The 23859-nt window shown below is 43.5% G+C and overlaps 1 protein-coding gene across 1 annotated transcript in view; it reads left to right on the forward strand.

Moving 5' to 3' along the window:
* espnlb (espin like b) overlaps positions 1–23859 on the forward strand; it is a 55286-nt gene that overhangs the window by 16589 nt on the left and 14838 nt on the right. The window contains exons 3-6 of the mRNA XM_048604632.1: positions 2113–2299; positions 3220–3402; positions 5252–5383; positions 23544–23702. Coding sequence (XP_048460589.1) covers positions 2113–2299; positions 3220–3402; positions 5252–5383; positions 23544–23702 — 661 coding nt within the window. The remainder of the gene's footprint in view (positions 1–2112; positions 2300–3219; positions 3403–5251; positions 5384–23543; positions 23703–23859) is intronic.

Genomic DNA, 23859 nt, shown 5'->3' on the forward strand with positions numbered 1-23859 from the left:
TCACGCCCCCCCCAAACACAGACCTGACTGTCATGCGCTCCCCCAATGTTCTGAAACCCAACTGCCATGTTCTGAAAGCCTTTGATATTACTTTACAAAAAATTATTGAAAGAACAAGATTTTTAAGAAGAGTTCGGCATTCAGTTCAATCTTTTGATTATTTAATTTGCAGGTTAATGGAAATATGTAACTGTAGGGATTTAAAAGCAGAATTTATTACAGAAAGAAGTGTGTTGGAATTGCTCATGAGTCTTTGTCAGACTCATTATTGTCTAAAGAAGGGAAAGCCATTCAGGTTCTGAGTAAAGGAAAGTCTGGGAGCAGCTGCTAACTCTAATGAAGGAACATATGCCCTCAACAATCTTCACTAGAGCAAAAAGATCAGACAGCAAACAATACATAGCTTGTTTGAACAGGTGAATTCTAGATTATTTCCCGGGTTAGAGAAGCTAATGCTGAATACAGCAGAGACTACAGACTGATGCTAAACCAATATGTCTCTATACACCCAGGATTCTTCAACGGAAGAAGTTAAGAAACAACTTGATGAATAAGCATCATTTCCACTGGGTAATAAAGTCAACTGCATTGTGTTTGGACCTGAATATTGCCCCCAAACCTAATGGGTCCAACTGAATGCGATGATCCCACAAAAACTCAACAAGACAGTGGAGTGAGAGATTCACCACATGCTTATGGTTGATGAGGACCCAGCCAAATTACTTCTAAGTAGAGCGTTCAGGAAACCTGATGCACACTCTGGGTTCCAGCAGGGGCCATTAGATAAATGATCAAGACTGCACCACATCTTGAACCACATTTAGGAGGTTTTGCTTCACCTAATGGAATCACTTCAGCCCTGGAGATTTCCAGTAGTCTGTGTCCAATGTTCTGTAGAATCTACAAGGTGCCATATACCATGTGGATGACAAGTTGGCACACAGTGAGGCATGGGAGGAGCAGGACTAGAGACTGCATGCAGTTTTAAAATGGCTATAGGCTTAAGGACTCACCCTTCACAGCCAGTGAGAATTCTGTGAGGAATTGATTTGCTTTGTGGGTCACAATTGTGACGGTGATGGAATAATGATAGATCCACAGAAAACAAAGGCTGATAATCATAGAATCCCTACAGTGTGGAAACAGGCCCTTTGACCCAACAAGTTCACACCGACCCTCAGAGCATCCTACTCAAACCCATCCCCCTAATCTACACATCCCTGAACACTACAGGCAATTTAGCATGGCTGATCCACCTGGCCTGCACATCTTTGGACTGTGGGAGGAAACTGGAGTACCCGGTGGAAACCCACACAGATACGGGGAGAATGTGCAAACTCCACACAGACAGTCGCCCGAGGGCAGAATTGAACCCGGGTCCCTGGCACTTTGAGGCAGCAGTGATAACCACTGAGCCACTTTGCTGCCCCTAATCAGTTAATAACTTACAGAACACTCTAGGGATGATAATTCACTCAGAGAAACATCTGCTTCATTTGGCAGCCATGATGGAACCATTGGGATACCTCCTGAAGAAGATGCAGAATTGCTGCTGGAAAGTTGGGATATGGCATTAGTGATGTATGCTGGTATGAGACATAGGATTGAGTTACAATGATCAAGGAAAGCTCTCTCCCACCAACTCATATCTATGGTGTAAATAGTGAGTAAAGGTTCCTATTCATCATTATGAGCACAGACTAGCCTCTCTCTGCAGACATGATGGGCTGAAAAGCCTCATTCTGCACTATCACAATTCTGTAATTCCCTCTGCAATCTCACAACAGTTTACACTGCACTCAGCGTATCAGAAATCTGTCTAGTTTAGCCTTGAATATATTCAATGTCCCCAACCCCAATGCTGTGTGGGCTAGAGAATTCCAAACACTAGCTATCCTCCAGTAGAAATTCCTCCGATCTTTATTTTTAAATAATTTCCCTGTTCTATGTTAGTCTATAAAGGGAAGCATCCTCTTTGCATCTGATTCCACTGACAGTCTAGAGAACTATCCTGTACTGCCCAAATTGTAACAGTTTGCCACAGTTCCAGGTTGTAACTTGAAGTTTGCTGTAGGATTTCTACTGAGGTCTTTCTTTGCTGTTTCTCCATAGGGCTCTGAATAAACAGACTCAGAATGGTGCCACACCTCTCTACCTGGCCTGTCAAGCAGGCCACCTTCATATTGCTGAGTACCTGGTGAAAGAGTGCAAAGCCAACTTGGACCTACGAGCTCATGATGGCATGACAGCTCTCCATGCGGCTGCCCAGATGGGGCACTGTGCCCTGGTGGTGTGGTTGGTAAGTTAATGCCATCCCCATGAGTCTTTTCCTGTACTTCATTGTCACTGCTCCCTGTGACAGTATCCCTCCCTGGGATTGAGGGATATGTCTTCCTGAGACTGGGGAAATCTCTCGCTGGGACTAGGGTGATGTTTCAATGTGTGTGCATGTATGTGTGTGTGTGAGAGAGAAGTGTGTATATGTGTGCATGTATGTGTGACAGAATGTGTATGTGTGTGTGTATGTCCATGTGTGCGTGTGTGTATGTGTGTGCATATATGTGTGTGTGTATGTGTGTGGGAGAATGTGTGTATATGTATGCATGTATGTGTGCGCATGTGTGTATGTTTGCGTGTGTGTGCGTGTGCATGTGTGTGTGCATGTGCATGTGTGTATGTATGCGCGCGTGTGTGTATGTATGTATGTCTATGTGTGTGTGTATGTATGCGTGTGTGTGTGCATGTGTGTATGTGTGCGTGTGTGTATGTATGCGTGTGTGTGTGTATGTATGCGTGTGTGTGTGTGTGTTTGCATGTGTGTATGTATGTGTGTGTGTGTGTGTGTGTATGTGTGTGTGTGTGTGTTGCTTTCCCTACCCCTCCATCCTCTCTGTTATTGACTGTACAAATCCTGACGTTAACCCAGCACCCTCTCACAATCAGGTTGGTATATGAGAGTAATAAATCACACCAAATCAACAATCAGGTCACCATACATTCCTGACTTCCTGAAAGTCCCCACAATTCTCTCTAGTAAAATGTCATCTCCTTTTGGATACCACTTTGGGTGGCTCAGGGCAAACGTCATCTGGTTATGCCGCTTTAGATATTTTGGAAAGTTCTACTTAAAAGCAGAGTTTTTTTTAAATTTCAAAGTTCTGTTGTAATCCACCTTCCTCCAGCCTGACCTGTCCTTGTTTTGTTGTCTGGCTGATGCAGAAATCCTTCACAGATATTGACCTGTCTGCACAGGACAATGAGGGAGCAACTGCAATGCACTTTGCTGCCAGTGGAGGGCATGTTGGGACCTTGGACCGATTAATAAGGATGGGGGCAAGGATCCTAAAGGACCACTGGGGTGGGACACCCCTACATGATGCTGCTGAGAATGGACAACTGGAGGTGGGTAATAATTCACAGTTATTTTAATCAGAACTATCAAGTGCTCGATTGCACAACTCCTCAGTAGTGAGAAGCAATGCCTTTGGTGTGAAACATGCTTTCAGAGTTGCAGCTTTTTAGACTCGCCAACTTTAAGGGCATTTAAATGGTCATTGGATAAACATATGGATGATAATGGAATAGTTTAGATTAGATGGGCTTCAGATTGGTTTCACAGGTCGGCGCAACATCAAGGGCCGAAGGGCCTGTACTGTGCTGTAATGTTCTATGTTTTATGTTCTATGTTCTATGTTTATTGTTCCTGGGAAAGCTGAGAAAATAAGTTATTCTCAATGAGCTATTGGAAGCTTTAACATTGAGAAATAGTCTCAGTATTACACATCTTAAGTTAAAATTTGTTCTCCAGGTACTATACTGACAAAAGCATAGGATGGAAATCAGAAAACAATGATAGGAGATAGCAAGAACTGCAGATGCTGGAGTCAGAGTCGATACAGTGTGAAGCTGGAGGATTACAGCAGGTCAGGCAGCATCAGTGGAGCAGGAGAGTTGACATTTTGGATCGGAACCCTTCATCAGGATGAGAGAATGTCTGTGTGTGTGTGTGTGTGTGTGTGTGTATGTGCGTGTGCATGTCTGTGTACATATGTGTGTGTGTATATATATATATGTGTGTGTGTGTACATGTATGTGTGTATGGATGATAAAGGGTCCTGACCCAAAACATCAACTTTCCTGCTTTTCTGATGCTGCCTGTATTCCTCCAGCTCCACACTGTGTTGACAAAAAGCAATGATAGTTCAGAGTCACATCTTATTTTAATTCCTATTTTTTATTTGTCTGTTGACATGTAGATTCGATATATTTAATTCTTTAGGTAAGGAAATTATAAACTCTACCCTAAGTAGTTGGTGGTTTGCCCAGTATTTGGATTTGAAATGCTGAATTTTTATCTTGTGGTTCCCGATAACTTTTTATTTTAGGCAATCTACTTTTACACCTAAAAGGGAAGGTCACTGACCCTATTCCTGGTGATACTACAGAAGGAATTTCTGAGTGCATCAGGATCTGTTATTCAAACATTGTCAGCTGTGGAAAATGTGATATTTTCTTTAAAGGTATTTTTTAGTACAGAGGTTTTTGGCTATTCCCATAAGCTTATACGGTGAAGAGGATAAAACAGAATAGAGTTTTGTGGTTCCCAGCTTTAGATTGATGTCAATGATGTCGCATTCGTAAAATGACAGAACTTCAATATGACCTTAACAATAATTTAATGTTGACAGATGGTGGGAAAGCTAGGAGGTTCGAGGAAAGTTTTGCAACTGCACTGACCACCACACAATGTTGTCCCTCAAAGGTTTGGAGCTGGCTTGCCAACCAGATTCAGTTGGGAACTGCTCCCACAGTCTTCAGGGGGTTTCTCTCTTTCACTTATCAGTGGAGGGAGACAGTTTTGTTGGGAACAGAAGGACATATGGAAATGTAGAGAGTGAGACAGGTGTGAGAGTGAAGCGGTGAGGACCTTTCCTGAGGCATAATGAGTCTAGAACAAAAGACAAAGGTAAAAGTAAGGTTGCCACACAGAGGACCGTAGGGCTTGTTCTCTTACTAGTGAGAGACAACTGGTACTAGTTTAACCTGAGAGTCACCATGCCTCAGGTGAGGGGTGAGATTGAGAAAGTTGGACCTTCATGGTAGCCAGTGTGAGAATTGAACCCACGCTGTTGGCATCACTCTGCATCACAAACCAGCTATTCAGCCAAGCCCAGGAGAGAAACCTGAGAATAAGGTGGAGTTATTTACCACTGTGTTCCTCTATCCACGCATCACTCTTTTTGAATTGCAGTGTTGCCAGATCCTCATCATGAATCAAGTGGATCCCACCATTCGAGATGATGATGGCTATACTGCAGCAGAGCTGGCCGATTACAATGGGAATGTGGAATGTGCCAACTACTTGAAGCATGTTGAGAAAATGGTAAGGATCATTGGCATATCTGAACGAACTGCATTTTGTGTAGATTGTATTTAAAGTAGCCTTCAACATTGAAGGGCCTGTGTCTGTCCTTTCTGGGCTGAAACTATTGGAGCTAATTCTTACCCTAATGACACAGGTCAGAAGGGCACAACTTTCACTTCTTGGGGGGAGGGTTCAGAAACTGCCAAGGGCTGGACTCGAACGAAAACCACCAGGTTTCTGTCGCTGATCACTGTCCAGTGACTCTGTTGGGTTTGAGAGAATTGCAGGGTGCTGTGAGGATAGCGTTGGTGATCGTTGGGAAAGGATGGGATGGACTAAAGTCAACATTGTGGCTGATCAGTGGTACCACAGTCGCATGGATGGAGCATGTGCTGTGCCTGGCACTGCTGACACTTATGTTTGTTGAAAAACCCAAGTGAAGTGTCACGTATGCATTACAATCACAAGGTGCATTTATATAGCACCTTTACATCATCTCAAGACATGTACCCAGACCAGTATCAGAAAAACCTTGATAATAAGCTACACAAACGCAGGATTCTAAAAGTGGACAATGTGCATTTAGAATGTATGTGGTTAGCATAAAGCAGATAAATAGTTCCATTGAAAAGCCCTCAGACTTTATCCATGTCTCTTTCATAGACTGGTGCACCTCAAACATCCACTAAGGTACCACAATACAACAACAGAGTGACCAAGACATTGGTCAAAAACATTGTCTTATGTTATGGTCCTCCATAAAGCCTAAGAGTTGGAGAAATGGTTAGGATTACACAGGAAACACTCAACCTTCAGATCTCGTCAACTGAAAGCTGGCCACTAGTGATGTGACGAAAAGAGAGGGAGGTGCACAAGAGGCCAGGATTGAAGGACCACAGAGTTCTTGGACGGTCAAAGACCTTGAGAAAATGACAGGAAAAAAGATGAAATAAAACACAAAGTGGCAAGTTAGATGAAAGGATGGGCTGTCACTTCACAAATTAGCATTTTACGTGAGTATTTTATGGCTGGGAACAAGAATGGCCAGTCCAGGATACTAGATTTTGAATAAATTTGCATGGCAGAAGTACAGTTTGGCCCAGGCTGACAGAGGTGCAAATAAACACTCTCCAATGAATTAATCATGGAAGGAAGTGGATGAGATTTTAACTGTGACGAGCCATGGAAGAACAACTACATTTCATGTTCATATTATGATATTCACAGCTCAGGAGAACGTCATGTTCAACCAGCATTGTTCAGGGTCTTGACTATATGTCATTATTTGATCAGCATCATCTTTGGTAAATATGTTTCCTGTTGACTTGTTGAGTAGGAAGATTGTCATCATCTTCCATTTCATTTATTGGCTGGACTGCATAGTCACTGCTGAAGGCAGGAAGCAAAGGTCCGGGCTTCCTCTGGGGTTACCCTGCCTCTCTTTCCTAACTGCAGTGGGATGGGAAAATACATCAGGTGGGAACCCATTCCACTGGCTCCCGGACCCCTGCCACCCATTTCCGGGATTTCCTGTTATAAATTACACTGTGTGCTAATTACATGTGGCTTACAACAGATGATTATAGAGTGCATAGGAAGAGGAGGCCATTCAATCCATCAATCCTTGTTTTGCCATTGAGTTCGATCATATATCTTAACCCCATCTACTGGCCTGGAGCCCCATATTCCCCAATATCTTTACCTAATAAAAAGCCAGGACTTTACACACTGTTGATTGGTTTTCAGCATCAACAGCTTTTTGGAAGAGAGAATTATAAATTCCCGCTTGATTTTGCATAAAGTTGAGCTTCCTGATGACCCCTTAGTAAAACCGTACTCCTGAACTCTTCTTCCAAAACAAATAGTTTATTCATCTACTTTATTAAATTCTTGAATAATTGCAAACAATTCAGTTCGGCTACCCGTTACCCATCTTTATTCCAAGGTGTACCAACCTAGTCCGCAGCTGATAAATTATTAATAATTTAAAATTCCTTCATGGAGACTGAATTCGCTTCTTTTGCCTAGTTAGTCCAAGACTGTAAAGTATTGATCCAGTAATTCAACTAGTTCAAGGCCAGAAACCGATGATTAATGACTAGAATTTGTTACCTACCAAGTTTCTTGTCTTTTCTTGTCTTGACTGCAACGTTCCCCCTTTGGTGGTTGAAAATGCTCTCAACTGCATCTCTTACATTTCCCCCTGCCCTCACATTCCCTCCCCCCAACAAAAACAAAGACAGAATCCCCCTTGTCCTCATGTGTCACCCCACCAACCTCTGCATCCAATGTATCATTCTCCGCCACTTCCGCCACCTACAATCCGACCCCACAACCAAAGAGATATTTCCCTCACCCTCGCCCACATCTGCCTTTCGTAGGGACCGCTCTGTCCGCGACTCGCTCATCCGCTGCATACTCCCCACTAACCCCACCACCCCCGGCACCTTTCCCTGCAACCGCAGGAAGTGCTACACCTGCCCCTACACCTCCCCCCTCACCTCCATTCAAGGCACAAAACAAACCTTCCACATCAGACAGGGGTTCACCTGTACATCCATCAACTTGGTCTACTGTATCCGCTGCTCCTGATGTGGCCTCCTCTACATCGATGAGACCAAGTAGAGGCTCGGAGACCGCTTTGTAGAGCACCTGCACTCTGTTCGCGACAAATGACAACACCTTCCAGTTGCGAACCATTTCAACTCCCCCTTCCCACTCCCTGGGTGACATGTCCATCCTGGGCCTCCTCCAGTGTCACAATGTCATATTCCACTTCAGCAGCCTACAGCCCAATGGCCTAAACATGGATTTTACCAGTTCTAAAATCTCCCCACCCCCAGCCTCATCCCATGATCAACCCTCCCTCTCATCCCTGCCTCCTTGACCTGACACAACCTGTCCATCTTCTCTCCAACCTATCCATCCCTCCCACTTCACTGACCAATCCCCACCACTACCTACCTGCACTCACCTATCACCATCCCACCTACCTTCCCCAGCCCCACTCTTTCTCTCTTTATTTATTTCTGAGCTCCCTTCCCCCTGCCCATTTCTGAAGAAGGGTCCCGACCTGAAACATCAACTTTCCTGCTCCTCTGATGCTGCCTGGCCTGCTGTGTTCCTCAAGAATCCTCTACGTTCTTGTTGTACAGTGCTGCTATAGTACTGAACACAAAGATAGGAGGTTATGCTTCAGTTATGCAGGACATTAGTGAGTCCTCATCTGGGACACGGTCACAGCATTGGTACCATACTTAAGGGGGAATGTAAATGTTGGAGAGAAGGCTTTCTGGGTTAATATCAGGAAAGGGTGAGTTGGCCTATGAGGAAAGATTGAATGAGGTAAGCTTGTACGCACTGGAGTTTAGAAATATAAGAAATGGCTTAGTTGAAACTTTTAAGATCCCGAGGCGTCCTAATGGGGTAGATATGGAGAGTATGGTTCCTCTTACGGGAGAATCCAGAACTAAGGGTTCATCTATTTAAAACAGAGATTACATTGTTATCTTTTTTCTCACAGAAGGTTGTGAAAAGATGGAATTCTCTTCCTGAAAAGGTGGCAGAGGCAGGGGCATAATGTATTTTTAAGGCTGAGTATAGATTCTTGTAAAGCAAAGAGGTGAAAGGATATCAGTGGAAGGCAGAAATTGGATTTGAGATGACAGTCAGATCAGCCACCACATTATGGAATGGTGGAGCAGGCCTAAGGGGCTGAATGGCCTACTCCGGCTCATGACTCTTACAGTACATGGAAGGGATACCCACACTGTTGTGCTTTTTTAAAATGTGTGTGCTAGTCTGCCATTCCACTCCTGGAAGATGCATTAAATCTTGGCCCATTAGGCTGTGAATTGGTGAATGTAAATTGCCCCATGGTACTGTTTAAAGAACCACAGCAGAGCTCCCACAGAATAATTGGATGGTACAGCAGACATGGAGGTCATTTGGCCCTTCGTGTGAGTGCTGGCATCTTGTAGATGGTACTACTGTTGCTGACCATTGGTGGCGGAGGGAGTGGATGCTTGTGGATGTGACGCTGATCAAGCGGCTGCTTTGTCCTGGATGGTGTCAAGTTTCTTGAGTTTTGTTGGGGCTGCACTCATCCATTCAAGTGGGGAGTATTCCATCACACTCCTGACTTGTGCCTTGTAGATAGTAGTCAGGCTAAGGAGAGATAAGAGCTTTTAAGCCTCTAAATTGCTCATAACCACAATATTTATATGGCTAGTCTAATTCAATTTCTGGTTAGTGGTAGTCCCCAGAATGTTGATAATGGGGGATTCAGGAAAGGTAATGCCATCAAATACAATTTGGAAGTAGAGTTTAGAATGTAATTGTGCTGCTGGTCATCAGTGCTGCCAGTGGGAGTGGTCATATCCAGGATAGTGATGGCATTTCTTGGGATGTTATGTGCAAGGTATGATTCTGTGATTTTGACAAAGTCAGGAAGCCCAGCTGGAACGGAACATCATTTATTGTTGAACATCAAAACAGAGCCACTACTCATGGCCTACCCAGGCTAGTCCGAACCCAGAACAGACAGTTCTGCAGACCCATCCTTGGGTCCGTTTTGTAAAGGGCTCAGGTGACGAGATCCAAGTGGGTAGGCCATTGCTTGTTACCAAGGGAACCCATACTCAATGAACTCCCTGTGGACCTTGTAGGAGTGATCACACCCCTTCACCTCCCAGTCCAAGGATCTGCCCCTCGCTCCTGTTATGATGGGACCTCCTGTGAGATTTATCCCATTGCCCTATTCCTGTTGCTTTCTAGCTCTGAATGAGGAGCGTATAATAAGTAGGCGATCATGTCATTTGTGAAGACTATTGAAGAGTTACTGCAGAGTACTTGTCCTTGGTGATGTGTCCATTGAAAACATTGCCTCTGTGGAGGGTTCCCACCACAGATGGTTGATGTGCAATCTTTTCCCTGGTTTTGACCATATCGGATACCAGCCCTGTTTTTTGTTAAGGGTAACTCCCGAGTTCCCTGGAGAATCATTACCAAAGATCCTTACATGGACTGTATTGCCCCCTAGTGATTTTTGAGGAAAAACGTCAACTCTGTTGTGTTCCTTGGACTTAGAGCCCCCTTTTTATGGCTCTTCACCTTCTGCTCAACAGGGTGTAACCTGCCCTTGTTGACTCTGTACCTGAGGTACTTTACCTCATTTACCTGGAATAGACATGTTTTAGCCAGATCCAGCTTCAGAAAAACACTATAAGACCTCCTCTGTACTCTCCACATGTTCCTTGGCAGTGACACCTGAGATTAAAATGTCATCCAGACAGACTTCCACTCTGGGCGCCCCAAGGAGAATGTTCTCCATTACCATTGAAAGATGGCACAAGCCTAAACGACAGTGAGTGTACTCATACACTCCTTTGTATTTATAGTGATATATTTCCTGTATGCCCCGTCAAGCTCCACTTGGAGATAGGCATGGCTGATATTCAATTTAGAAAATATTCAACCCCAGCCAGCTTTGCATACAAGTCTTCTTGTATAGGGTATCGGTCTAAGATTTATTGACCATCAACTTATAATCCCCGCAGAGACGGACTGAGTTGTCAGGTTTTACAACTGAAACCACTGGTGCTGCCCATTCAGCAAATTGTACTGGACATATAATGCCAAGTTTACCGTGATGTTCCAACTCGGCCTCTACTCTGGCGCATAGGGAGCAAGAGATCTATCATGGGCCTCTTGGTCAACAGAGATGTTGGCTATGGCGGCTTTTATCCTCCCAAGGCCCTCTTGGAACACTTTGGGATTCGTCCCAGTGACTTCATAAAGATTGCCAGAAGCCATTTGAAAGATCTGTTACCAATCTCAGTGGATTTTCTGTAGTCAATCCCTTCCCAAAAAATTGGGACCTGGCCCTTGCACCAACATTAAGGAGAGTCGGTGTGTTAAAATTGAACAATGTTAAATAACATTGGGACAGGCAGGGGATTGATATTGGAGGCGGCAGCTCTGATGTGAAGTGAACACCATTTCATGGGCAACTAGCTGATTGACATTTTGCAATCTCTAAGGTTCTGTGATCATTGCTGAGAGGCCTAAGGCCTGCGAGACAATGGTTAGACAGTTCTGAAGAAAGGTCATTGGACCCGAAATATTGATTCTGTTTTCTCTCTTCAGATGCTGCCAGACCTGCTGTGTTTCTCCAGCAATTTTTGTTTTTTATTTCAGATTTCCAGCACCAGCAGTTCTTTGTATTTTGACTGGCCTGGATTACGTAGGAAAACGTATTAGATAAAGTCAGCGGGGAGATGTGGTGGAAAGGATTAATGTTAAATACATACAGATAGTCTGCATCATCAGTGATACAATTTCAACAGACTACTGAGAGATGGTTCTATGTGAAGTCGCGTGTCCAGCCTTGTTTTGTATATCCCAGAAGATAATGTTTAATGAAAGGCAAAGTGTGCTGACACCCTAGCCTAGTCTATCAATTCTAACCAACTGAAACTCAGATCCATATCAATGATAACAGATATCTGCAATATCTCTTGAAGCAATGCTATGCTTAAACCAGGAATGGTGGGATGTTAATCCCTGGCATCAAAGATCAGTTTTTTTAAAAATTCGGAGTGATACAGAGAAAAGAAAATACAATGAAAAAAGGTTTTGTTGACAAATGTTGATCATTGTGAATGAAGGAACCTATATATTGTGCTGGCTATCCACTTACCCTTTCCACATTCCATGTTCCATGATCTGTGTTTTCAATTGCTATAAGATCACCAGGCTTCATTTTTCAAGCTCTAGGGCTGTTCTGTTCAATATGTCTTTCCTTTATTGTTCTTGTCAGGGAGGGAATCGGTGATGTGAAATTGTTTGAGTTGGTTCAATATCAATGACACATGACACAAAGAGTTAGCTGCACACTCACAGTCCTAGCGACTGTAGACAATGAGAAAAGATATTAGTTCACACAAAGTGAAGGGGGTGCAGGCACGCAAGCAGATACTGAGACACATGGAAACCGTAGAGTAACAGATGGAGTGAATCATTTGTTTACCTGCTATGACTGCGATAGAAAACTATGTAGCCCGAGGCTGAGTGAATCCCCTTCAGTTCAGTGTGTCCCATTAGATCCAACACTAGGATGAAAGGAAAGCTAAAGCTAAATTGTAGCTGCTATGCTTTTTTTTATTGATTGTGCAGTCTCAGGCTTCAGTGTGTTGTCCTGACAATTCTCTATCGAATCATAGAAAATATACAGCACAAACACTTACATTACCAATGGATCTCAGTTCCCCCAGGCTGGTGGGAAGAGAAAATCAGCTTTGTTGCTGTGACATATGCTGCAACATGTTTACGTCTAGATGTTAATGAGTATCTGAATCAGGTACTGCCTCCACGCTCAATGGATGAGATATTGAGCCAAGACCAGTGTCTGACCTCTCAGGCAGATGATAAAGATCCTGTGATATAATTCAGAGAAGAGCATGAGTGTTCTGTCCGGTAACCTGCCCAATATTTATCCCTCAATCAACATCACTAAAAGCAGATTGGACTCAGCTCGACTACGTCTTTATCATTAAAGGCAGCAATTACTTTGTGTCAATGGGGCAGGGCCAATAACTGCAGGCATCCTCTCTATCTCCCCTTCTTCTCCTGTACTCCTTCTCACTTACACCTCGCTGGCTCACAGTTAATATTGGAATCTGAATACTGGCAAGATATTCCATAGAACTTGCATTTCTATTGCACCTTTCACAACCTCAAATAGATGAGGTACTTTTGATGTTGTCACTGTTGTAATATAGGAACCACAGGAATTAAATTGCAGACAGAAAGATCCTACAGGGGTCAATGTGCAATGACCAGACCATCTGTTTTTAATGTTATTTGTAGAACAGATGTTGGCATTTGGGATAAACTCACCATTTCTTTGAAATAGCGTCTTTTGCAACCATCTGAAAGGACTGAGAGGTTGACATCTCATCAACAAGATGGAAGCTCCAACAGTGCAGTGCTCCCTCAGTACTGTGCCGGAATGTCAGCCTTGTTTACTGTCCTGGAGTAGAACTGAACCTTTATGGCCTTTTGACTCAGAGGGCAAGTGAGCTGCCTCTGACCAATGCTGGCACCAAGTAGGCTGCTGTTTCAACTCAATTGAAGAGGTGGTTTGCTTTTATGCATTTGTTCCTTGTAGGAGAACGAGTGGGTTTGGACACAGTCTGCATCGAAGGAAGTGACAGAGCGTACCACAGTTTTTGTGGTAAACATCCGTCATTACGGTGCTCCTTTAAGCTCTGTATTTACTGAATAACTACACAAGCAAACAGGATGTAACAAGCAGATCACATTCCCCATTAAACATGGAATACCTATAGGATTACAGTGCTCAGGCAGAGTGATTACAGAAACAATCAGAGTCAGTTGTTGGATTGAATCCTTCTAACCACTGCATTGGGACTATTTCATCGTAAATAACTGGAATTAAAGATTGGATTTTCCATTCGTCTGCCATTGTTTCATTTTCTGCTCGAAAGGAGGAGAAACGGCAGGTTTTGCATCATGCCAATTTGGAAGTAGTGAACTGGAGACTCAGGGGAATGACAGGCTGGCCTAACATCAAACTTAACAAATGTGCAAGGATTGCAGCATCGTTGACCTGCTTTCCCTGATCCTGTATTGATTTACTTCCTGAATTGCTCAGTGTGTTTGTGAACTGGGTCCCTTTGAGTGTGAATGGGCCACTGCACGATCAAGTGACACTTGGAAAAATCAGCTAAAAGAACATGAATGGAGCTTGATTAGTAATTTATGCAGGCAGGTTTCAATCGCTTGGAATCTAGGAGCAAGGCTGATGCTATCCTGAGTAGTGGCGCACGTGAAAGAACATTAAAGGCATCAGAAATTTTCATTCATGACTGAGACATCTACTGTTGGAAAGTTCTGGATTTGATGCCCATTCGAACCCTGAGTGAACTTTAGTGAGCTGGACTATGAGTGCGGATTCCATCACTCCAAGTCTTCATTCTATTCTGTGGCCCATGCGATAATGTGTAGATTGTGTGCATATGAGGACATAGTTGGGGTCCGTTGGCATGAAAACATCTCGTCAGTCCCCACAGATCTTGCCCAACAAGTGGTGAGGTGGAAAACCCTAGCCAGGGTATACAGGAGTGAAAATATTTACCTCTCCATATAATCCATAGAAAGCTCAGTCCCATTTGTCTCTAGGTACAACAATAAGGTACATTTCCGTATTGCCATCATTATAGTAGACCATCCCAACGAGGTCCATTGGGAAAATTTCTGAACAAATGTGACATAGTCATGTAAGGAGATATTCAGACATGTAAACAAAACCTTGGACAAAGAGAAGTTTCATGAAATATCTTGAATTGAGAGTTTGCAAGACAAAGAGTTTTAGGGAAGCTGAAGACTTGACCTCCAGTAATAGAGAAATTTCATATCTGGATGATGCAAGAGATCTGAATTGGGGGAGCGCAGAGATCTTCAGAGCATTGTTGGTCTGGAGAGGAGGTTACAGACAAAGGGAGGGGTGAGACTTTGGAGGGATCTGAAAGCAAGGACCAAAATTTTAAAATTGATCATTGCCAGTGTACTTCAGCAAGGTCAGGGATGAGGTATGAATGGAACTGTTTTTCAGAAGGCTTGCATTTATGTAACTTCTTTCACAAACTCAGGAGATCTCAAATCAGTGTAGACCTAATTACTTACTTTAATAGTGTAAACACAGTTGCTATGTAGAAAACATGAGAATCAATTTACATATAACAAAGGTTTGCTGACCACATTAAGTGTTTAGAGACACTTTGGATCCAGAGTAAATATGAATCAAGGCAAGAGAACTCTCCTGTTAGTGTGTTAACAGTGCCATGGAACCCTTTGTGTCAATCTGAGAGTGAAGATAGGTCCTAAAATTAACAACTCACCCGAAAGTGCAACACCACCTGAAAGCTGTACGTGTCTATCTGCCTGGTTTGTGTGTTCAAGGTTCTGCAGTAGGACTGGAACTCATCTCTGAATGACTGAACAACGACGATAAGCATTTATATACAGCATTGAATGTAATAACGTGCCAAAAAGTGCCACACAAGGGTGTTACCAATCACAATTTTATAAGGTTGTTGGTTTGCTCGCCACACTGGCTGGTTATCATACAGACGTTTCATCACCTTGCTGGGTAACATCATCAGTGCAGTCTCCAATGAAGTGTTACTCCACTTGGTGTTTATATGATCCAGTATGTTAAGTTGGGTTGTGTCATTTCCGGTTCTGTTCTGCGTGGGTTTGTCATATGGGGTCTAATTCCACATGTTTGTTGATTGCATTACGGGTTGAAAACCAGGACCAAAGATCCCATACCTATGACATGCAGGACCAACGTAGTTTACAAAATATCTTGCAATGACTGCAACAAACATGAACATTGGCCAGACCAGAAGGAAACAAGCCATCAGGATACATGAACACCAGCTAGCAGCAAAACGACAAGACAAACTTTCCATCATCTCAGTGCACTTGGACAATGAATTCCATCAACTAAACTTGGACAACGTGACCATCCTAGCTCAAGCCAACCTCAGACACACATGGGGATTCCCAGAGGCCTGGTTTTCAACCCGTGATACAATCAACAAACATGTGGAATTAGACCCCATATAACAAACCCATGCAGAACAGAACCAGAAATGACACAACTCAACTTAACAGACTGGATCATATAAATTCCAAGTGGAGTAGAACAACATCGCTTCGTCAGAGGCCATAGTGATAATGTTATCTAGAATGGTGACAAAACGTCTGTAGGATAACCAGCCAGCTCGGCGAGCAAGCCAAAAACCTCATCCACAACCCGAGCTACAAATCTTTGCAAGAACCTTAATCACTATTTGACACTGAGCGAGAAAGGAGGAGATTGTGACAGGTGACCAAGACTTAGTTAAAGAGGTATGTTTAAGAGATTAGTTTTAAGGAGGCAAGAAAGGTTGGGAGGCTTCAGGATTGAATTCCAGAAGAATCAGCCAATTGGGAATGGAATACATGGCTGCTCTTGGTGTAGAGATCCAGATCTTCCCATCTCCAAATTGTTGGAAACCAGACCAAACTGCGCTATGGAACTTCTCAGAATTCCTGATGCACTGACCCCTGTGGGAATTGTCTGGACATTTAAACCTCTGATAGGAAATTCCCCTGCTCCCCAGAACCTTGTGTAAAGATCCTGGGTTATTCCATGCTGAATTCCACCACGGCCCCAACATCACCACTCACTATGCCCTCTTCCACCTAAATCAGTCTCTGATCTGACAAACCTTCCCAATTCAATCTGTGACCCACTTACCCACTTACCACTTCACCCAGGTACAGGCCCTAGAATTGCTTCTTAGCTCTGTCCCCAGATTACAATGTCCCAGGTACTTCAGGATGCCTAGAGCACCAGGCCCTGGTTATTGGGCCCTGATATACACCCATTCACCATCCTCCCTACCTTTGTCCCTTACCTCACTCACCCAGTCCACTTAACTCACCAGCTTCACCCACCCTTCCCATTGACCCACTCCCCACTCACCTACATTCATGTTGGACATTTGAGCATAACATACGGCAGCTACAGCCGTCATAAAGGGAATGTGCTGATTCTCTCCACTGCTCTTTGTGTACCTCTCCGTGCTGAGGAAGCTCTTCTGTATTGTGGCTTGGAAGTTTGGGCCATTAAATTTGGGGATACACAAGGGGCCAGAATTGGAGACGTGCAGAAGTATTAGAGATTGGAAGGCGAACTGGGATTTCTGGATTGAATTTTGTTGCTTTTGTAGATTAAATTCTATTTGCCATGAACTCAGCAGCCTTGGCCACGACCATTGATACCATAACGTGAGAGAGTTTTAAAGTCCAACATGGACAGTTGTGATCTGATTGACCAGGCCTTGATGTCACTGCCATTGCTAGAGAAGGCTGTGGCAGGTGTAGCCACCATTTTGGGTTAGCGGTCAGATGGTGTTGGTGTTTTTGATTTTTTTTTAATTTAACCTGTTTTTCCCTAATCAACCTGTTCAGAAGTGGTATTACACACCTCTGGTAGGATTTGAACCTGGGATTCCTGGTCCAGGGATAGGGACATTTTCACTGCACCACAAGAGCAGAATGTTGCTTCTATGGATATTTCTGATCAACCTGTTATGACACACATCTGGAGCTGATGGGACTTGAACCCAGGCCTCCTGGCCCAGGGGGAGGGGCACTACCACTGTGCCATGAGAGTCCCTGTGTTGTTTTTGGTTGCTCAGTCACATAGATGGGAGTCAGCCAGTTACCAGCTTGATTATACAGGTTAACAGGGGCCATCACTCAAGTGGGAAGCAATCTAGTTTACTTAAAATCCCTTGCATTGTCTCAGAGTGACATGAGAGAAGAAGAGAGCAGTGATGCAAAGCGGGGAGATGGCAACGTAGCACAATAGCTTTAATAAATTGCTCCTAACTGGCTTGCGGTTGATGATCTAATTTGTCACTTGAACCTACCTTAAATAATTGAGTGACTACTAATTGCAGCTTCATAAACGGGCATTACAGTCTTTGTAACTTAGACCACTCCAAAACACACAGGATGTGGGATTGCAAACAGCCACTGTAGCGTGCGGAGCAATATGCCCAGAGATTGTTCACTTGAAAAAGATTCAGGTTTTATTCAGCCAGTTTAACACTTCCTATCAGTGAGTTGATCGATACTGACTTCATCTGAGAATTCAACAGTTGTTGAAGCAAGAGCCTCAAACGGTGCACAGTCTAAGAACGTGAGTACTGAAACAGAAACTGGGTTAGACTGTTGGCAGCTCTGTGGCAGGGATATACATCAGTGCCAGCTCAGGTAATATGGGCAGCCTGTCTCTGCAAATCCTGGGAGCCTTCCCCCTAATTACTCTCAGAGACAGGTACATTGTGAGAGATTCACACTAGTGAATGGCTGGTTCCAAAAAATAATCTATCACATGCCCATTCATCAGCTTAGCAGACGAGAGCTGAGTGGGTGATGAGCACTGTACAGCCGACAAGTATTGTGTGGTTCAGGAACGCCCTGAACACGCAAGTCCACAACATTGGCTAGGCCAGCATTAATTGACCATCCCTAATATTGTCGTTGAAAAGGTGGTCAGGAACTGTCATCTCGAGTCACTGCAGTTCATTGGGTAGGTACAGCCAGGAAGTGCTTTCTACCCTTCTGAACCAGCGACAGTGAAGAAATAGAGACACAGTTCCAACTTATGGTGGTGAGTGACTTGAACTTGCAGGTGGTGGTATTCTGATGTATCTGCTGCCTTTTGCCCTTCTTGGTACCCGAGATTGGAGTATTTTGTTAGTTGATCACATCCGATACAGGTAGAGGTGACAAATACATCAAGGTATGTGAATCTAAAGGTCATTTGAGGTGGATCTCAAACAGGAATGCCCCTTTGTCTTTGATTTGTCTTAGGTCAATCTATTGATTAGTGGCTGAGGATTGACCTCCATAGAGTATCTTCATAAGAAACATTGTTCTTAGAAAACAAGATTCACTGCATGATAGCAGTACGTGTAACAACAGTTGGCTAGGGCTAATTATGAGACCTAAGGGTGCTGGTACAGATGCATCTGTTCCCTCCAAAAGCTAGAGCAGATCTTCTTAATGCCACCCACAGACTGTGTGTGACAGGAGTGTATGGAGACCTGATTTACAATTACCCGATACAACAAAGCTTGTGGATTTGGAAGGTATTGTCGAAGTAGAATTGGTGAGTTCCTGCGATGCATCTTTTTGATAGCACACATTGTTGCCACCATGTGGGGGGATTGAGGTGGGGTGGGCGGGGGGGGGGGGAAGGTGGTAGTCAAGTACACTCCTTTACCCTCGTGTTAAGCTTCTTCAGTGTCATTGGAGTTGCACTCCATGCAATTGGAACATTTTGTTCTGTTACACTCCTGGCCTCTGCCTTGTAGATGTTGGCCAAGTTCTGGGGGAGTCAGGAGGTGAGTTATTCATCACGGGATCCCTCACTTATAACCTGTCTCATAACCACAGTATTTGCATGGCTAGTCCAGTTTAGTTTCGGGTCAGTGGTGTTGATTGTGGGTATTCAGTGATGGTAACAATACTGAATGTGAAGGGGAAGATGATCAGATTCTCTTTGGTTTGAGATAGCCATAGCCTGCACTTGCCTGGTGAAAATGTTATTTGCCACTTGTCAGCCTAAACTTGTCCAGCTGTTGTTGCATTTAGACATGGACTGTTTCAGTATCAGTGAATCGTGCTGAATTTTGTACAGTCTACAGCAAACATCCCTACTTGTGACGTTATGATGGAGGGAACATCATTCATGAAGCAACCGCAGATAGTTCCGCTTAGGACACTAACCTGAGGAACTCAAGCAGAGATGCGCTGAGACTAAAATGTTCACTTCCAATAACCCCAGCCATAGCCACCAGCACAGTCTCTCAGTAGTTAGCAGTGAGGCCTCACAGTACCAGGGATCTGGGTTTGATTCCAGCCTTGGGTGACTGGCTGTGCGGAGTTTGCACATTCTCCCTGTGTCTGCGTGGGTTTCCTCCCGCAGTCCAAAGATGTGCAAGTTAGGTGGATTGGCCATGATAAATTGCCCATAGGTGGATTAGCCGTGGGAAATACAAGGGCTAGGATAGGGAGGTGAGTCTGGGTGGGATGCTCTTTGAAGAGTTGGTGTGGACTTGTTGGGTTGAAAGGCCTGTTTCCACACTGTGGGGATTCTATGAAAATTATACATAATTTTTTTAACAAACAAACAATATACCTCAAATTGATTTCCTTATGGACAATAAAATGAAATTGAATTGAATTTTCCTTTGTCTTAATTATGATTCCAAAAATCAGAGAGTTTTCACCCTAAGTTCCATTCTCTTCAGGCCGCTCAAAACTGCTCTGCCATTCTGTGTAACAATTGATGATCTTCTACTTGAACTTCATTTCTCTGCCCTATCCCCTCTCCCTGGATTCACTGAGAGACCAAAGAAGGTCTCAATCCCAGCCTTACTATGCTTCATGATGGAACATCCACAATCCTCAGAGCGAGACAAATCCAAAGGAACTTCTTCTCTCAGAGGGTGGTGAATTGATGGACTTCTTAACACAAAGAGCTGTTGAGACTGGGTCATTAAGTAAAGTCAAGGCTGAGATCGACTGATTTTTAATCAGAAAAGGAATCACAGGTAAGAAAAGGCGAGAAAGTGGTATTGAGGATTATCAGGTCAGCCATGTTCTCATTGAATGGTGGAGCAGACTCGATGGGCTGAATGGACTATTTCTGCTCCTACATCTTACAATCAAAGATTCAAATGCTTTATCCCCTTTCCAATGTAATTACAATAAAACCTGAAGTGTTGGTAGTGTACACGGGAGACCAGATCACATGGAGAAAGCGTTTCAGTGTTTTGACTATTGATAACGCAGAAGCTATGGGTGGACTGTAAAAGAGGCCCCTGGTCAGAGAGGCACTGTTCGTAGACACAACTTTCCTACCCAACACCACTGCCATTAATATAAATTTAAAAACACAAAGGTGAGAGTGGTGTTACTCAAAATTAAATTTCACATGTAATTATTTCACAATGCATTGTTTTCATTTTATTCATGTGTGTCACCATTATTTGTTGAGACAGTCAGGGCGCTAAATTTATTGGTGCTCCTCATAGTTGACATACATTGGTGATTATAGGGGAGCTAGTCATATTTTCTTAATTGCAGGAGAAACAATGTTGGACTTTTTGTTCACATTTTATTGAATATCCATGCTAGTGTCCAACGTGGTACACTCCACTCTGTGAGACATGGCCGAATTTGTAGCTTCAGCTAGCCCTGCCTTCTGTCCATGGTAAAGGACATTGTCTGAGGTTATGTTTAGTGAGTGTAATTGAAATACTGTAGGTGAACTCAAAGTCCTGTAAGGACCCTACCAGTTAATACCTTGATATGGACAAACATTTGGACTTTACCTTACATAGGGTAAGATGTAATTTTAAAAGGTTTAGATGCTATGAGTATTAATAGCATGCTGGCATGAGGCTTGAGATGCCATAAATACACCTCTGGCTTCAACCCCACATCTCAGCCCACAGTCTGAAAATCAAGATTTCTCAGCATGCCTAATTTAGTCACTCTACTCACCATGTTTAACACCACAGGCGTAACATTTCCCCTTCCCTCAGCCACCCCAAGTTTAATTGAAATCTACAATAAAAAGCTAGTGTCATGCCTAGTACACGCATGTCCTATTATGAACTTTCATTCCACACTTGTAAAAATTAGACACAAGCAAATTTTTAAGATGGCTGCCACAAATTATGTGACTTTTGACTACAGTCTGTACTCTGGTGAATGTCTAAATAAAAATAGATATCAATGAGAGTACCTCCCAGCCATCTGTGAAATCCAGGTATATCATTATTTAAAGTTGGATCAACACTTAAAGACTGTAGAGATTCCAAACTGCCTGTTTCCATATCTCACACTGGCCAAAGGGGAAGATCAAAACGTAACGATACTGTCAACTTCCCATTGCATCTTGAAGGTCTCTCACTTCCAAAACAGATGGTGTCGGCCTTAAACATGTTAACACAGGAGCCATGTGATTGAAACTGTTTCAGGGACAGCAGCCTATCTCCACAGCACCAACCACATTTATCAGAATCATCAGCCATCACCCAGTCTGAGAACCAGACCCTGAAATGAGCTGCGAGTCATCAAGCAGCCAGAGTATGTAACCTGTTCCTATTTCAAATTTTATTTGAAAGGAACCTCTTAGGTATTCCACTACAAGGAGCCTCACAATTTGCTTTACAAATCCTTACTTGAACTTAAAGCATCCAGTCCATTCAAGAAACCATTGGGCTGCCATGTAGGAGAGTGGAAGTCGTAAATCAGAGATTGAATTGACTGAAAGTGCACTGTTTTTATTTGTATCCAGTCTTTGTCAGTGTAGGTGTGTGTGTGTGACTGAGTGTGTGACAGTACTTTGATTTGATATAAATGGGTGAGCACAGATATCCTTTAGTTTTTAACCTCACAAAAGCTTGTTGCTGAATTACTTAATTGGAATATATGGATAGGAAAAGACACACCTCTTTCTATTCAAAATATATTGATTAAGGGTGTAGGAGATTACATACATTCTGTCTGTAACAGTTGTATAGGTAATGGTGACCATGAAACTATAGCAAGTGTACCTTAATATCCATTGGGTAAGGAAATCTGTTGGAAATCTGTTGTACTTACCTAGTCTCCAAGCTCACGGCAATATAGTTGACTCTTGACTGCCCTCTGAAATAGCCTAGCAAGCCTCTTCCAGAGCGAATGCAATGCCTAAAATGATGGTAGAAATGGGAACTGTCAAAACATTTTAAAAACTAGATGAACACATGAAACACATTAGCATAGAAGCCTGGATGGTGGATGTTTAATGAACAGCAAGGATGTGATGGCCCAAAGGGCCTCTTTCCATGCTGTTAAGAACTCCAATTTGAAGGCAGCTTATAACCAATCAATTAGGGATTGGCAATGCAATGGGTCTTTTCAGAAATACCCACTTCATAGGGCAGCACAGTGGTTCAGTGGCTAGCACTGCTGCCTCACATTGCCAAGGAACCGGGTTCAATTCCGCCCTTGGGTGACTGTCTGTGTGGAGTTTGCACACTCTCCCTGTGTCTGTGTGGGTTTCCTCCTACAGCCCAAAGATGTGCAGGCTAGGTGGATTGGCCATAGGGTTCTGGGATGTGTAGATTAGATGGGTTATAGGGTGATGGGACTGCTTGGGAAGCTCTGTAGGTCAGTGTGGACTTGTTGGGCCAAAGGGCCTGTTTCCACACTGTAGGGATTCTATATAAAAAAAACTCACTAAAGAAATATATTGGGTGCCAGAGAAAAAGACATATAAATCTTACATGCAAACCAACTGTGCCAAAGGTAAAGTCATATTCCAGGAAAAGGGGGAAGGAGAGAACAATATCTTTATCTTCCACGCAGCACTTTTTTCTATATTGTTGGCACATTATAAATGGCTGTTGTGGTTGTTTATTTTGAGTGTGTGCCACCCTCCTGTCCTGGTTACTGTTAACTACTGTTACAGTTTTAGCTGATGGTTTGGGTGCAGGTTAATGTTGAGCTCTGATTTCTCCCTCAATTCCAGCCGGCACCAGCTGACCCTCCAGCTTCTGTTCAGAGACACGAATCGTTTCGAAAAACAAAGAACATTGTGAGGCAGCAGAGCGGTGGTGACTACTACAGATCCATCAACGAGGGGAGCAGGGAGTCACGTGACGTTCAGAAAGGAATGGAGCATGGCAAGGTAGGGAGGGGGCTCCCAGCTAGATCTTCCAAAGGTCATCTCTGTAACTCAACATCATCAGCATCGTCATGATTGATGTTTGGGCTATGCAGGAACGTAGAGATGTTAAAATTGGAGAATCAGAGCAACCATGACCTTACTGAATGGTGGAGCAGAA

The sequence above is a fragment of the Rhincodon typus genome, chromosome 13 (assembly GCF_021869965.1).
Source record: "Rhincodon typus isolate 14 chromosome 13, sRhiTyp1.1, whole genome shotgun sequence".
NCBI lineage: Eukaryota > Metazoa > Chordata > Chondrichthyes > Orectolobiformes > Rhincodontidae > Rhincodon > Rhincodon typus.